Source organism: Candoia aspera, chromosome 4, assembly GCF_035149785.1.
Source record: "Candoia aspera isolate rCanAsp1 chromosome 4, rCanAsp1.hap2, whole genome shotgun sequence".
Lineage (NCBI taxonomy): Eukaryota > Metazoa > Chordata > Lepidosauria > Squamata > Boidae > Candoia > Candoia aspera.
In genome coordinates this window covers 112,298,589-112,314,946 of record NC_086156.1, presented here as the reverse complement: position 1 = coordinate 112,314,946, position 16,358 = coordinate 112,298,589, and the positions used below count along the sequence as shown (strand labels likewise).

Sequence of the window (16,358 nt, the reverse complement as noted above, 5' to 3'; positions counted from 1 at the left end):
CACGTCTAGGGTCCTCCTCCCTGTCGCTGACTGTCGGAACCGAGTCCAACCTCTTCTCCGTGGAGATGGGGGTGGTGACTCCGGGTTAGCGTTCTGCTCCCTAGCGCCCCTTCGTCTTCCCTCAGCTGACACCGACTTCCCACGGCTTTCTTTTAGCATCACCGCCAAAGACTCCAACTTCTCCTCTAAAGCCTTCATTCACGTGGGGGTGACTGATTCTTCAGCCGCACCAGTTACCACTACCACTGTAGGTGACAACGGAGGTCCTGGTTTCTGAACCTCTTGGGCCTCCCCTACAGCGGAGTCCTTGTCCTCGTCCCCCTTTCTATATTCGGCCCCTGACGTGCCCGTCATTTCTGATGTTACCAACTGCTCACCGGGTTGTAGCCCCAGCTGTTCCCGGCGGGCTGCAATCTCCACGCGGGCGCTCCGGGCCACCCGCACCATCGTGGTGTCCGGCTCCTCTTCAATCCACTCGGCTTCTCGTAGTACAGACATTGCTAGCGCTCCCCGTCACAGGTAACCTGGCTAGGGGCTAGCGGGGTAAATTTCTTTGATGATTCTCAGCTTTATGTAATGATTGCCTTATCCCAACGAAGTCAGTCTCACCAGTGTTTAGTGAATAAAACTGATTTATTGAAAGGATAGTATGCAAATAGGAAGAAAGCTGAGAATAAGCAAAAGCGCACCAAATAGAAACTAAAACCCCTCGCCTCCAAGCCGATCCCGCCCCCCTCCCAACATCGAAACCACCCCCTCCCAGCATTGGCAAACATCACACATCTGCCTGGGAAAGTAACCTTGAATACATGTCATAACCCAAACACACATTCCTTCAGAGTAACAGAAAGATAACAGCCTGGCAGGGCTGGAATTCTCCACCCCGCAGGAGATAGACACGGATCAGGAACATGACATGCAAAACGTTACGTTGTATGCAAACCATTGGAACGATGAACATGACATTTTGTTACCGGATAGAAAATTCCTTTTGAAGTCTTACTCTATGACTGATTGCATTTTCTGTACAGGGAGGATACATATTTTTTTTTCCCTGGTGTCACATCAAATCATGGAGTAAATGAATTGCGAAGCACCATCTAGCTAATCCATTGCAAACCATCCCTATCAGGTGGTCAGCCAGATCCTCTCTGTAGAACACCAACTATGAGACATTATTTGAAGCAGATTGAGGCAACCCTGCCCTCTTCACCCCTCCTCCTCATTTTACTCTAGGTAAACAGACCTGCAAAGATGCAACATTTGACACAATCGGCTCTTTACTAGTTCTGTGTTCTTTTTGATAGGATAATTCATTCTAAGTGTTGCTTCTGCATCTCCTGTCATTAACTGTTATTGGATCACTCTGGTTATCATTCCGATGAGACATGGAGTAAAACATTATTTTATCTTTTGCTCCATTCCTTTATTTCTCCAAAATCTCTTCCCATTTCCGTAAATGAAACTCCCATTCATCCTCTCAGGCAAGAAAAAAAGGAGTATTGCTCACAGAGGCAAAACCAACCAAAGTCACTGAAGACTTGCAATGGCCCTATAGTGGGCCTTCTAAGGGAAGTGTGGCAATGTATCTGGTCAGAAAACCACAGATGTTGCATCCTCTGTTGAAGGCATGCATCTAACCTCCAACATTGCACCACTTGTTAACATGGAAACAAAGAGCAATTCCCAGTGCTCCTCCCCCCTTTGAAAATACTGTGTGTCATCCTTCCTCCTTTCCTTAGCAAGGATTAAACCTGGTTTGACCCCCTTGAGGCCAAAGGAACCCCCCAGCGAGTCAGAGCCTTGGAATTTCCCACTCCGCAGGCAACACCCCTCACCTTTCCTTCATCCCTCTTTCTTCTATGAACTGGAACATGATGATCGATGCTTGCAATAAAGGGTGATCTTCCTCCTTATCGTTGCTTTCCATCCGTTGCATCTATGACAGTAAGTTAATTTTTTGTCCTTGATTTTTTTTCAGAATTATCAATCAGTCAAAAGAAGATCAAGATTGTTTTAGCCAGTGATGCATCTTTCATCCATCCTGGCTTTCCTCATAGAAAAAGGGATCGGCAGTTAGTTCTTCTCCTCTCCTCTCCTCACCTCTCCTTTCTGAGGTTTGTGGCATATTGCAGGGGAATAATTTTTTACATTGACTTCTTTATCATCTCCATTTAGCTTCATTGGCTAAGTATGGTTTTCACTAGCATGAGACATAGCATAACATATTACCCTTTCTTATTTGCTATATATTAAATTACTATTGAGACAACTGTTTCTATCCTTTTAAGAGCCTCTTTATCCCTCCTTCATTGCATCTAGGACCACTGCTGTTTAATCTCTGCTTTAGCCTCATGGAAGCAGCAGAAGAAGGAGGCAAGTCACAGTTACAACCGCAGGTCTTATTTCAGCCATTGTCAGACCTTGTAGTGTGCTCTCTTTCTGCCATTGCTCCCTCCTTCTGACTGTAGATGGACAGGTTCCCCGCACCTTCAATTTAATTCATCCTCTATCCTCCCAACTCATTCCATTTGTTTCCTGGAGACTGTCTCACCCAGCTCAGCTCATCGCTGCCGAAGGTGAAACCTGAAGCTTTGCAGGAGAGACAGAGGGATTCTCCAGCTCTTTTTATATCCCCTCCAGATTCCACCTGCCTCAGCTCCATTTGGACATCTGGAAAGGAAATATTAATATGCAGACTTTATCCATTACTTTCTACCATATAAGAGCCCTTTAGCTTCCATCTCTGGATGGAAGAACCATTACCTTGGAAGGCTGCTAAAAGGGAAATGAGTTGGACCAGAAGGATCATTTTCCTTTCTCAGTGTGTCAGAGAAGAAGTTCCAGGCAGTCTGGCTCTGGACCTCTAGCTACAGCTTGAGGAGGGAGGAGAAGGAGGCATATAAAGAGGAAAGGTGTCTCTGCATTAACATACACTTCAGGATAAAAGAGAAGCAGAGCTTCTTGGTAGATGGCCTTGGTAGTCTGGATACTTTGATGAATCTCTGCCTCTCAGGCAGATAATTCCTGAATATATGGAATGTGTATTGCACAGTTTAGATCTTTAGAACAATTGATTAAAAGTTTGATTTCCTACCTGCTTCCAGGATATTGAATGATGATACCCAATCCAGATTTTATCTGAGTCCAGGCTCACCCCGATCACATTGCAAAGAGTGAAGTTGAAATTGGAATCTTCAGGCCATATTAAATAATTTTCCATTTCCCTGCAGCAAACTTTCTGATTTGACACCTATAACAAAAGAGTCCTAAAGTTCTTACTAGAGGGCTGATTTCTTCTTCTCAGGTAGCATATACACAAAATAAATCCCTCTGTTATGGAAGTAGAGGAAACAAAGGATTGCATTTATCTTTGTCCTTTCATTCCACCTGCTATGCTCTATTGTAGATGGCTGGAAAATGGACACAGAATCACAAAGGTTAATTTTATAATGAATTAGATCTTGGTGAAATACATTATATCCCCCACTTAGATATACATTAGGTTCTCAAAAGCACTTTTTTCCTATCTGGAGACACTTATTCTTTTGTCCTAACAGGCAAGACAGATTGGGAGATTATGGGAGGTAAAAGTGTGTGGGAACTTCCAGGGAAGAGATGGTGAACTGAGGACCAGAGTGGAGTGAATAGTGGGCGTGTAGACCGACTCTTCATAATTCCTCTCTGGATAAGGAGACGACTTGAGATCACCCACATGTCCTCCAGACAGTGGCTCCTCATGACGAGGCCACAACACAGCAGTCTCCAGCAGGTTTAGCCCTCTGGGAGAAAAGGGAATCACCATCATTTTGCTCAAGCCACAGATGGCACCTTTGAAAGGACACCCAGTGTTCCTTAGTGTAAAATTGGTGATGGTTACAGATGGTCTAAGGGTACAGATGGATCTGAAATAAGAGTTTGGAATTAATTATCAGAACCTTCCCCATAGGAAATTTTTAAAATTATTGTAAAATTTTCTCTTGTAGAGGGAGCTATAATTGCATTGAGTTTTCATCCAAAAATGGTGGAAATGATCATCCTCAGAAGGGTCATCCCCTCTGAATACACCCTTTCTACTGGCTCCATATTCAGGGGGACTTTGCAGACCATCAGTGCCCCCTAGTGGAAAACTGGAGAAGATGAGGCAGAAGGCTTAACCCTCCAAGGAGATGCCTGTATTCTAATTGGAGAAGGGAGGTAGGAAGAAGTTACTGAGCTCCAGAAGACCAAAACAGGTCCAGTGAGAGAGGTGGGGAATGAATCAGGGCTTGTAAGAATTAGGGCTGTGTAATAATTTCATTATTACAGCAACAAATTTTGCTGCTGACAACAAAGGAAATAGAAATGAAATTAAGGTATGCAAAACAAAGAGACTTTGAATTTGATAATAAACCAGGAAAATGGCTGGCTTATAAAATAAGGAAAGATAGGGAGAATAAAATGATTATTAAAATCAGGGAAAATAATGAAGACTTAGTTGGTAATAAAAGAATCAAAAAAGCATTTTATATATTTTTTTTTCACACTTATATGAAAAACATGAAATTTAATTAGATAAAATTGAGGAATATTTAAATAAGCAAAATCTTCCCAAACTCTCACAAACTCAAGAAGTGGTAATTAACAGTCCAATATCAAATCAGGAAATAATAAAAGCTGTAAAGAAAATCAAAATAGGAAAAACACTGGGACCTGATGATATATTGTCAGGATACTACAAACACTTTATAGAACAAATGATAAACCCATTTAGAGATTTAATGAATTGGATTATATATGGATCAAAAATCCCAGAGAGATGGATTGAAGATAAAATAACACTTATGCCAAAGGAAGGACAAGACACAACTCTAACCAAAAATTATAGACGAGTATCAGTGTTAAATAATGACTAGAAAAATGTTACTTCAATATTAGCAGAAAGACTAAAAACAATTCTACAAGAAATTATTGATCAAGATCATAGTGGTTTTTTGCCAAAAAGACATTTGAAAGTTAATCTATGAACCGTCATCGACATTTTGGAATATGAACAACTTCATAACGACTGTCAAATAGCTTCAATATTTTAAGATGCTGAAAAAGCATTTGACAATCTGACCTGGTGTTTTATGATTAAAGTTTTAGAGAAAATGAAATTTGGGAAATCATTTGTGAAAGGGATTGAAGCAACATAGACAACACATAGAGCTAAGATTATACTGAATGACGAATTGACAGATAATTGCAAAATAGAAAAAGGAACGAGACAGGGATGCCCCCTATCACCTCTCTTATTTATTCTAGTCCTAGAAGCCCTGAGTAGAGATATAATAGGGGATGGTCAAATAAAAGGAATAAAAATTAAAAAAAAAACAGATTTATAAATTAAAAGCAATTGAAGATGACCTAGTACACATATTACAAATCCCCTAGGTTCTATAGAACATTTGTTTAAGAAATTAGAGGAATTTGGAGAGTGGCAGGATTTAAGGTAAATAAACAAAAAACGAAAATGTTAGGTAAAACATATCATGAGTGCCGTTGAGCTGAAGACATCAGCACAACGGCACACATGACAATAACGAGGAAACAGAGGAAGGGGCTCAAGATAAGCATAGCACGCACAACAACAGCCACAGACCCTAGCCGGAGCATGCAGCCATCAAAACACAAAAGAGAGAGAAGAAAAGACAAAGGCTAGGCGGATCGCGAGGCACACCCAAGCTGTTAGCCTAAGCGCACAGAGATCGCCCAGCTGACAGCAATCACCGGCTGAATGAGGAAACCGATGATGGGCGATCCCGGGGCACCCGCTGGGGCCTTGCAACCCTTCACCTACCGGCAAGACAGCATGCAGGACAAAGGGGGGATGACGTAACCCAGGGTGAGGGGGCGCTGACCGGCGCGGGGTATTTAAACCCCGCACCGGCGCGCTCTCCTCACTCTCAGCTTTTTTCGCTACTGATACTACGTAAGAAATAAACCTGAACCTGCTCTCATATGAATCAGCGTCAGTGTTTTACTCTGCGGTAGGCAGTGCATGACAAACATGACTCAAAAACAAGAAGAAACTTTAATAACTAATTCAGGTTTTACAATAGAAAAAAAGATTAGATACTTAGGAGTAATATCATCAACAAATAATATAAATATTATTTCAAAAGAATCATGGGAAAATTTGGAAGGAAATAAAAATTGATACGGAAAGGTGGCGAAAATTACAACGATCTTTGCTCGGAAAGATATCCGTAATCAAAATGGATGTATTACCGAAGATTCTATTTCTTTTCCAAACATTACCAACTCTAATTAATGAAATAAATTTAAAGTATGGCAAAAAGATATCTCAATTTTTATTTGGCAAGGAAAAAGAAGGGCAGTCAATTTAAATTATTACAAGATGCTAAAGAAAGAGGAGGGTTGGGGTTACCAGATCTTAAATTGTACTTTGAAGCCTGTTGCTTTCTGTGGATAAGAGAATGGTTAACGTTAGAAAATCCAAACCTTCTACAGCGAGAGGGACATGAACTCAGATGTGGGTGGCTGCATCTATTTGGAATGAAAAAAACAAAAATGAACAAAGAATTGAGAAATGGTACTATTAGAAAAGTATTATTGAGGGTTTGGGATAAATATAACAGTAGATTATTACCAAACATACCAGTGTGGATATCGCCACAAGAAGCTTTTGCAAGGAGGGAAAGTTTAGATGATAAGATAAAATGGTTAAATTATAAAGATATAATCAAATATGAACAAGATACACCTAGGCTAAAAACAAGAGAAGAAATAGAAGGAGAAGGACACTGGTGTCATTGGTTCACATATATGCAGTTAAATGAACGATTTAAATGAGATAAAAAAATATATAAATTTAAAAAAGAAAAAACATAGATCAAAAAAAAGTTATATATAAATAATGAGCATATTATGACAAAGATGTAGAAAATGTTATTATAATTAAATCAAGGAGATGAACAGGTCAAAGAGTGTATGATTAATTGGGCAAGAAATTTTGGATATAACATTTTTTTAGATAACTGGGAAACGATGTGGACAAAGCGTTTAAAATTTACTTTGTGTTATCATTTATTGAAAAACTTGTACAAAATTATCTACAGATGGAAACTTACCCAACAAAAATATGCAAAATTGTATAAAAACGTTTCTAATGTATGTTGTAAATGTTCACAAAGGGAAGGAACATTTTACAAATCACTTTGCCTTCTGCCAGTTGGAATGCAAGAAATGCATGAAAACTAAGGGACAATCTTCTATCATCCCTAAATTTATATATAATTTTGAATAAAGGAGATACACTATCCATTCACATAATATGGATTTTCTTAAAATTTTGGGAAATTCCTAATAGGTGTCAAGACAGGCATGTTGAATAATTCTTATCTAAGATATAGAGCAAGGTTACATTTTATAAATAAAAACCTTGCATTCCGATGTGGAGGTTCTGGTGTTGGTTTTCATAAATCACAGATCGAAAACTACAAGGTGAGACCATAGGAGTTATTTCAATATTTATTTTCCATTTAATTTCCCTTTCGAGCAAAGAGGCTGAGCGATTCCAGCCTTTCTCCCACCCGGAACTTACTGGGGAGGACGGCAGGTGGGGAGGCAATTTTCCTAAACCACCTAGAACATGACTTTCCCTGGAACTGACTTGAAACCCCCGAGCTACGTTCCTTTGCTATTCTAAGTATTATAACACGACCGCATTTAGGCTACCCTTGGCCTGATGTTTTTAGGCCTTGTTTTCTGACTTCTGCCCCCTTCCTTGGTGTCAGACTCTGGCAGGCCTTGCAGCATCCTTATTTTATTACTACATTTTGACTGCTATCAGAGGAAAATGATTGTAAATGTATTTAAACTTTCAAATGCCTATATGTTTCTGTATGCGTTGATGTGTGTGTGTCTGTGTGTGTACATATATGTAGTACATCTATGGAGAGGGAGAGAAGATATATAGACACAGAAACAAATGCACATAAAGAGGGAGAGGGGAAGATCTGCATCTCAAGAAAGAGTAAATGAGGGTTGAATTTCAAAACCAATAAAAGAATGAAGAGTTCTAATTACTGAATCAATTCTGTATTTCCTGATACTTTTTGAGAGCAGAACATGAGAACAATTTCCCTTTGCTGTCTTTAAGGAGGATAAAAAAAAAGAAAAGACACTATTCAATTTATATTCTGTAGTGAGATTTGCCATTTTCTTCCTATCCAAAAGGAGAACAGATCCCTGAATGCCCAGGCCAAGATCAGTTCTTTGTTCCTCTTGGCACTCAGGCAGCTTTCTCAGCTCCCTCTCAAGTCTCCTGGGAAAATCCAGCCATTTGCTGCTGAGCTGTCTTGCAGAGCAGCTGTGACCAAGGGAAGGTTTTTGCCAGGCTTCAGACTCACTTCCTCTCACTGTGTCCCTCGCACAGTAATAGACTGCCGAGTCCTCCAGTTTCAGGCTGTTCATTTGCAGATAGAGTTGGCTTTTGGAGTTGTCCCTGGAGATGGTGAAGCGTCCCTTCACTTTGTCCGAGTAGTAAGTACTGGAACCAGAACCAGAGCTTATGTATGCCACCCACTCCAGTCCTTTTCCAGGGGCCTGTCTCACCCAGCTCATCCAATAGCCCCCGAAGTTGAACCCAGAGCCTTGGCAGGAGAGATGGAGGGACTCTCCAGGCCTCCTCACGTCCCCTCCGGACTCCACCAGCTGGGCCTCTGACAGGACACCTAAAATAAAAGTTGTTTTAATGAGCTCTCCTTTATGCAAGAATTAAAATGGAAAGAACCTGAATAGGAGGGAACCAATTACCTCTGAGGACTGCTAGTAAGGAAACCAAATTCAGCCACAGAATCATTTTTGCTCCCGTTAAAGAAAGAGGAGAATTGACAGGAAAGGATTCAGGAAGGGGCACAAACTTTGTGTTGGTGGGTGTAGCCTGAAAAGAGACACTCTGGGGCTCCTTTAAAGGGGAAATTGTGGCCTGATTTCCATATTGCTCAGCATAAAAGTGCCCCTCGGGGCATTGAGGTATAGATTTATCTCAACACACCTTTCACACATGGGACATAGAAGAAAGGGCAGCTTTACACTGGAATAATTAAAGCTTCTGACAGATGCTTCTCACTTAATGTAAGGGTTTTAAGGCAACAGAAAGAAATCGGGCATTGAAATTTCCTGAAATAGCCATGTTACAGTCCGTAAATAAAGAGGATGGCACATCGGAGTTCAGGATGGTTGCTCCACAGTTGTTCCCTTGACCACGTTCTTTGGAAGAAACCAAAATTAAGTCAATGCAGACCAAGCCATAAGGCCCAATGAATAGGCCACAGATCAATTTTTCATACACATCCAAGTCTCAAAGTTGGAATATAAATCGTTGGAAGCCTGTATAATGTTTCTTAATGGTTTGGTTTTTAACTCAGCAGCCATACTGATTACAAATATTGGGAGGTTTTTGGGTGGCCATTTTTATGGTCTTCTTAACTGTTTTCAACTGCCCAGAGTTAATTCATACTAAGACTCAAAAAACTTGCTCTCCTTCACTTAATCCGTGGCCTGAGAAACAGAAATAAATGACTTTTCATTTTCCAAACAATTCAGTCTGTTCTATATTTAGCAAAGCCCATCTGTTCTCAACTCAGTTGTCGCTTCATGGTGAGGAATGTAATCTCTTGGGATGTTAAATTTCTCTGAATTGCCTTCAGTGGTCTCTCAGGAAAATGAGAGTAAATGTAATGATGCCTCCGAAGTGAGACAAGGCCTGTAGACCCTTCCTTTGTTCCCCTCCCACTCCCCTTCCCCACACATATGGAAAGTGATTCCGTGTGGCAACACTGCCCCCTGGTGGAAAACATGAGGAGGGGAGGCATCTACATAACTTTCCCAGGAGATTCTTGCATTCAGGAATGGTAAGTGAGGTTGAGAAGAAATGAAAGATCTCCATGAGATCTAAGCAGATCTAGATATAAATTTATCTATCTATCTATCTATCTATCTATCTATCTATCTATCTATCTATCTATCTATCTATCTATCTATCTATCTATCTATCTATCTATTGTCCTGCCCTTATTATTGTTATAAATTACTCAAGGCAGCAAACACACCTAATACTCCTTCCTCCTCCTCTTTTCCCCACAACAGCAACCCTGTGAGGTGAGCTGGGCTGAGAGGGAGTGACTGGCCCAAGGTCACCCAGACAGCTTTTGTGGCTAAGGCAGGACTAGATCTCAAAAATCCAAATCCGCTCTTTTATTGCCTGAGAGGAAATCCCTTCTGATGGTTCATAATGACAGAGTGTATTATCTGTGCATGGGGGATTCTTATTTATGTCCATATATCTCATCAAATCATGGAAGAAATGAACTGGGACAGGCCACTGAGGTCATCTAAAAGAAGCCATCCCTGACACCCCTATCCATCCCTTTGACCTGTCCCCCAATCTCCAACCAAAGGAGGCTGTTCTAGACTGATGGAAGCAGGGCTGCCCAGGTTTCCCTCACCCTCATTTTTCTCTAGGCAGACCGGGTTGGGAGGGTTTCTCATTTGTCAAAATCTGCTCCATTCCATTTTTGTTTTCTTTTGATATGATAATAGTTCTTATCAATTCTTCTCAACATCTATCAATGATTTATTATGGATGACTGTGGTTCTGATAAGCATGAGACCTGGAGGAATATATAATTGGAGGGATTTTCCTCCAAATCTGCTAGGTACCAGTTTTGCTTTCTATTTAATAGCAGTATAATTCTCATTGTCTTTTCTTTATCTCCTGTCATCCCCCCCCCCTTCGCTTAATTTTCCACAATTAGCAAATGGTCAAAAGAAAACCAACCCGGTTAGCCAGTGAGGCAGGGGTTCTCCGTTCTTCTTTCATGCTAGATTTGCTCATAGGAATTAGGATTGGCAGCTGCTTTATATTATTATTATTATTATTATTATTATTATTATTATTATTATTATTATTATTATTATTATATGGCTGCCCATCTCCTCTAAGCAACTCTCAGTGGCTCACATCCCGTAAAAACTATAATCCAAGGAAAAACAAGTAAAAAAACCAAAATACAACCATACACCATAAAAACCATCCAGAGTTAATTTAATGGATTTTCCATTTTCATGTACCTTCTCCCAGGGAAAATCCTTTCCTCTGGCTTCTACAAAGGTGTGGCGCCTTTTCACATTGTGATGACACCTTTGCTAAATCCATCCATATATACACTTCAGAATAAGAAAGTATTACAAATGTCTTTGGATTCCTTTGAAACTATTTTGAAATTATGGGCAAGTTCTTTCAGGAAAGCCTATAATGTCAGGACATGAGAGAAAAAACAAGTAATGGTTTATGTGTCATTTAAGTTCTTGACACTAAGATTGTCAAGCACCCAACAAGACTGATTTAATGGCTTCTTAAGAGACAGAGAGGGAGGGCCTAGGTGATTTCAAAAGAAAAAGGATGGGAGATTTTTCTATAAATATGGAGTGCCAATAAAAGTAGACTTTTTATTTATATTCATTTATATTTCAGCTTTCATCATCACCCACCTCACTTGAAGAGCATCTCTGGACATTTTACGATAAAAGTTCATGTGATGTAGACTAAGCTATTGAGAATGATATCCGCAGCACAATCGTTGAAGGTCCATACGTCACAAAATCAAGAAATCTGTTTATAACCAACCTTTTGCCAAATGGCTGAGAAAGATAATCAATCACTTTGTCCTCTCCCAATTGGAATGCAAGAAATGCATGAAAAGCAAGGGACAATCTTCTATCATACCTGAATTTATATATCATTTTGGATAAAAGAGATACACTATCCATTCACATAATATGGATTTTTTTTTAATGAATTTTGAGGTTTTGGGCAAGTCCTTATAGGAGTCAAGACAGGAGTGTTGAATTATTCGTACCTGGGATAAAGAACAGGGCTACATTTGATTAAATAGATATCTAGCATTGCCACCTGGAAGTTGAGGGGCTGATTTTCCTTCATCACAGATCAAAAACTACAAGGTGAGACCATAGGAGTTATTTCAATATTTATTTTCCATTTAACTTTCCTGTTGAGCAAAGAGGCTGAGCAATTCCAATCTTCCCCCCAGCCGGAAGTTAGTGGAGGGGATGGCAGGTGGAGGCCTCCCTGGGTGGGGAGGGGGTGGCAGCAGGAACTGCCAGGCGGCGACCAAAGGCAGGAAGAGAGTCCAAACTCAACGGACCCAGGAGGCCTCTGGGAGAGGGTCTCTTCAATTCCCAAAGTTTTGGTTTCTTGGCTCTTCCCGGCGGTGGCGAGGGAGTGTCAGGATTAAGAGAATTGAATATATATTAATATAGAAGGGATGACAAATGAGCAACATATAGAAAAGAATTTAACTGAGGAGACTTGGTGGTTTTCAGAGAACCAAATGGGAATGAACTGAAATATTCATCAAGGAAGAAATGGAGGTAATGAGTCCCTATTTGTACCTCTCAAGAAATTTTAACGTTTATCTACATATATATATATAAAAGCTTCCTAGTACATTCTCTTGCCCTAATATTTCCTTCTTGTACCTGTCATGGGTTCTTTTTAAACTATTCCCAATTTGATTGCCTCAGGCTCAAAAGATCCCCCCAAAGCAGCAGATCCTATGACAATTGGAGTTTTTAACTTAATTCATTTCATTCATTCATTTTCTGTCATGCTTTTGTTTTTAGTATTTTTATTAATAACTCAAGGCAGTGATCATACCAAACACTCCCTCCTCCTCCTATTTTCCCTACAACAGCAACCCTATGAGGTGGGTTGGGCCGGTCACCCATCTGGCTGTCCGGCCTCAGGCGGGGCGAGAACTCATGGCCTCCTGGATTCTAGCCCGTTTCCTTAACCACTAGACCAGCCTGGCTCTCCCTGTATGGGGTGGGGTGATGTTTTATTTTAAGGAAACAAACAAAACATATCTAAATACAAACGTGAAACTTACAAATTTCTATGTCAGTGTTCTCTAGGGCTATAAATTAATATCCTGTCTCATAGTCTATATTACTAAAGAGACAATATCATAGAGTGTTACCTATTATTACTTTGCTATACTCTATAATATTACTTTTACACTATACTATTGACTGAATCAACCTGGAGACCAGCTCTACAGAAGGGAAGGTTTTTGCCAGGCTTCCGACTCATTTCCTCTCACTGTGTCTCCCGCACAGTAATAGACTGCCGAGTCCACCGGCTTCAGGCTGTTCATTTGCAGATAGAGTTGGCTTTTGGAGTTGTCCCTGGAGATGGTGAAGCGTCCTTTCACTTTGTCCGAGTAGTTAATAGTACTGGAATCGTAACTTATCCATGCCACCCATTCCAGCCCTTTTCCAGGGGCCTGTCTCACCCAGTGCATGTAATAGTTCCCAAAATCGAAACCAAAGGCTTGGCAGGAGACACGGAGGGACTCTCCAGGCCTTCTCACATTCCCTCCAGACTCCACCAACTGGCCCTCTGACTGGGCACCTTCAGAGAAAGGTGTTTTGGTGAAATCTCCTGTATGCAAGCAACACACATGGGAAGAAACTGAATAGTGTGGAAACAATTACCTCTGAGGACCGCTGGAAGGAAACCAAGGTCAGCCACAGGTTCATTTTTGCTCCCTCAAAAGAAATGAGGGGAATTGATAAGAAAGGATTTGTGAAAGTGCACCAACTTTGTGTTGGTGTGTGTAGCCTGACAAGGGGAACCTTGGGGCTCCTTTAAAGAGGCAATTTTGCCTCAATTTACATATCACTTGGGATAAAAGTGTCCCTCAGGGCATTGACATAAACATTTATTTTTATGGACACATATGATTTCAAATACAGTAACTGTCCAGACCAAAAAATAATCAAGACAGTCATGCATTACTACTACTACTACTACTACTACTACTATTATTATTATTATTATTAATTAATTATTATTATTTTTACTATGGAATAAGGGAGTTAGTAAAGGGAGATCTGATATAATCACTGCAGTTCAGGATAGCATTTTAATCTAAGAGGAGGAAAATATGCATTGAGAATTATTTAAACAGCCACGTGAGAGACTGACCATGAAAAGGATGGCACGTGTGAGTTCAGGCAGTTTGCTCCTCAGTGGTTCCCCTGACCACATTCGTTGAAGAAACACAACACAACTGAATGGAGACCAAGCCTTAGGGCACCATTATAAGCCACCGTCCAATTGCACTTTCATGGCCAAGTTGCAAAACCAGAATCCAAGTAATCACAGCCAAAGGGGAAATAGCTGGACATTGTGGGGTCTGTTTTGTTTCTTAGATTGGTTTACCTCCGCAGTTGGATGGATTTTATAGACTGGTTAGTTTTGGTGGCTATGGTGTGTGATGATTTTTTTGCTCATCTGCCCAGAGTTGATTCAACAAGATGGGCAGCCGTAGAAATTGAAATAATAACACCAATAATCTAATACTACTACAATTAATTATAATGCTACCATGTTCACTCTCTATCTGGACAGAGAAATACAAATACGGCACGCTGTCTGGATGAAGATCACTGCAAATACCTGGTCATCCTTCAAGCTCGCAGTGTGAAGTGCACTGAAGTCCAGAAGAAGATTAGTAGTAAATACATCATGAGAGTGAAGGAGTCCAAGCTCAGTGGAGGAAACGCCATCAAGGCAATTTGCACCTGGGCAATTCCAGTCATTAGATACAGAGATGGAATAGTGGACGGAAGCAGGACTAGAAGCCTGGGTAGGAAGACCAGAAAAATAATGACAATGAATCATGCCCTTCGTCCATGCAATGACGTTGACAGGCTCTGCTTACCAAGGAGCCTAGGTGGGTGTGCAATGTTGAAAGCACACCAGACAGTTGAAGAAGAAAAAAGGGCAATGGAAGAATGTCTGAAGGACAGTGAAGAAGATGCACTGATTCTAGTATACCATGAAGGCAGCACTGAGAGGACAGCAACATGGAGCAACTGCTACTTCTGCAAGGAAGCTGAAGAAACAGTGGGCCACCTAGTTACCTGCTGCAAGAAGATCACACAGACCAACAGCAGACAATGGCATGACAATGTAGCCACAATGGGGCATTGGAATATCTGCAAGAAATACCACTTGCCTGCAGGCAAGAACCGGTGGGACCCCAAAAGATCCAAAGGAATAGAAGATGAAGAAGCTAAAGTGCTCTGGGACTTTAGAATTCAAAGAGACAAGCACTTGCCACACAACACCCCAACCTAACAGTTGTTGAAAAGAAAGACAGAACAGTCTGGAAAGTGGACATTGCAATACCTGGAGACAACAGAATAGAAGAGAATTGAAATACATAAATGAATTAATTAATTAATTAATTAATTAATTGATGAACGACTGTGGCAAAAGACAGCAAAGGTACTACCAATACTAATAGGGGTCCCGGGTGCAATTCCAAAACATCTCAAGCACCACTTGAAGACCATCAGCATTGACAAAACCAACATCAGTCAATTGCTAAGGGCAACTTCACTTAGAAGAGCTTACATCTTACAACAATATCTTTAATATTATTAAACAAAAACATCTGCCTATCCCAGGTCCTTGAGAAGAAGTTGATAGGTCCAGTCTCAATATCTGGCTGACTATGCAACCAACCTTAGTCATAATGTAATAATAACATATTGCTTTCTGAGGGCAATCTAATCAAATGATATAACAAAAACCAATACAATATGGGGGGGGGGGGAATCACACCGATGGGCTCATCACACATCGAGATTAAATATAAATGAAAATAGATTGAATAAAAAATGAATTACCTGCATGAAAGAACTTCGAGAATATCTGGCCAGCTAGAGACGCTCAATGAGGACTGAACTTTGGAACAAGCATACAAATTAGGAGTTTGTTTAATTAATCCTAACATGTAGTTCTAAAGAAATTTCAGGGAACTGAGTTTAAAACTCCTTTTTTAAGGAGTTTGCCATTGTCTTCTTTCAGGAATTCTTTGTTTATTTATTCATTTCCCCACTTTATTTTCTGCCCTGAGATGTCGGTAACCAAGTCCCACACTGCTTTGATCGAGATCCACCCTGTCATCTACCTTCCTGTGTTCGAGACTTCTCTTTTCCATTCTGATGGGCAAATCCAACCTTCTTTCCTCAACTTGGAGAGCTGTTCTGAGGAGCAGAAGGTATCTGCTTGGCTTCAAGCTGACTTCTTGGCACTGTGTCATGCACAGTAATAGGCTGCCGTGTCCTCTGGCTTCAGGCCATTCATTTGCAGATACAACTGGCTTTTGGAGTGGTCCCTGGAGATGGTGAAGCATCGATTCACTTTCTCCAAATTATACCTGGGAGTTGAGGAGGTACCTATGTAGGCAACCCATTCGAGTCTTAGGCAACCC

At 40.7% G+C, this 16,358-nt stretch overlaps 1 gene segment (V, D, J or C); it reads right to left on the bottom strand.

Moving 5' to 3' along the window:
* Positions 1 to 3,887: 3,887 nt before the first annotated feature.
* The window catches only part of LOC134497132 (immunoglobulin heavy variable 3-23-like), a 140,558-nt gene continuing 128,087 nt past the window's right edge, over positions 3,888 to 16,358 (bottom strand). The window contains 3 exon segments of the V gene segment in view: positions 3,888 to 3,905; positions 8,419 to 8,536; positions 11,538 to 11,541. Coding sequence covers positions 3,888 to 3,905; positions 8,419 to 8,536; positions 11,538 to 11,541 — 140 coding nt within the window.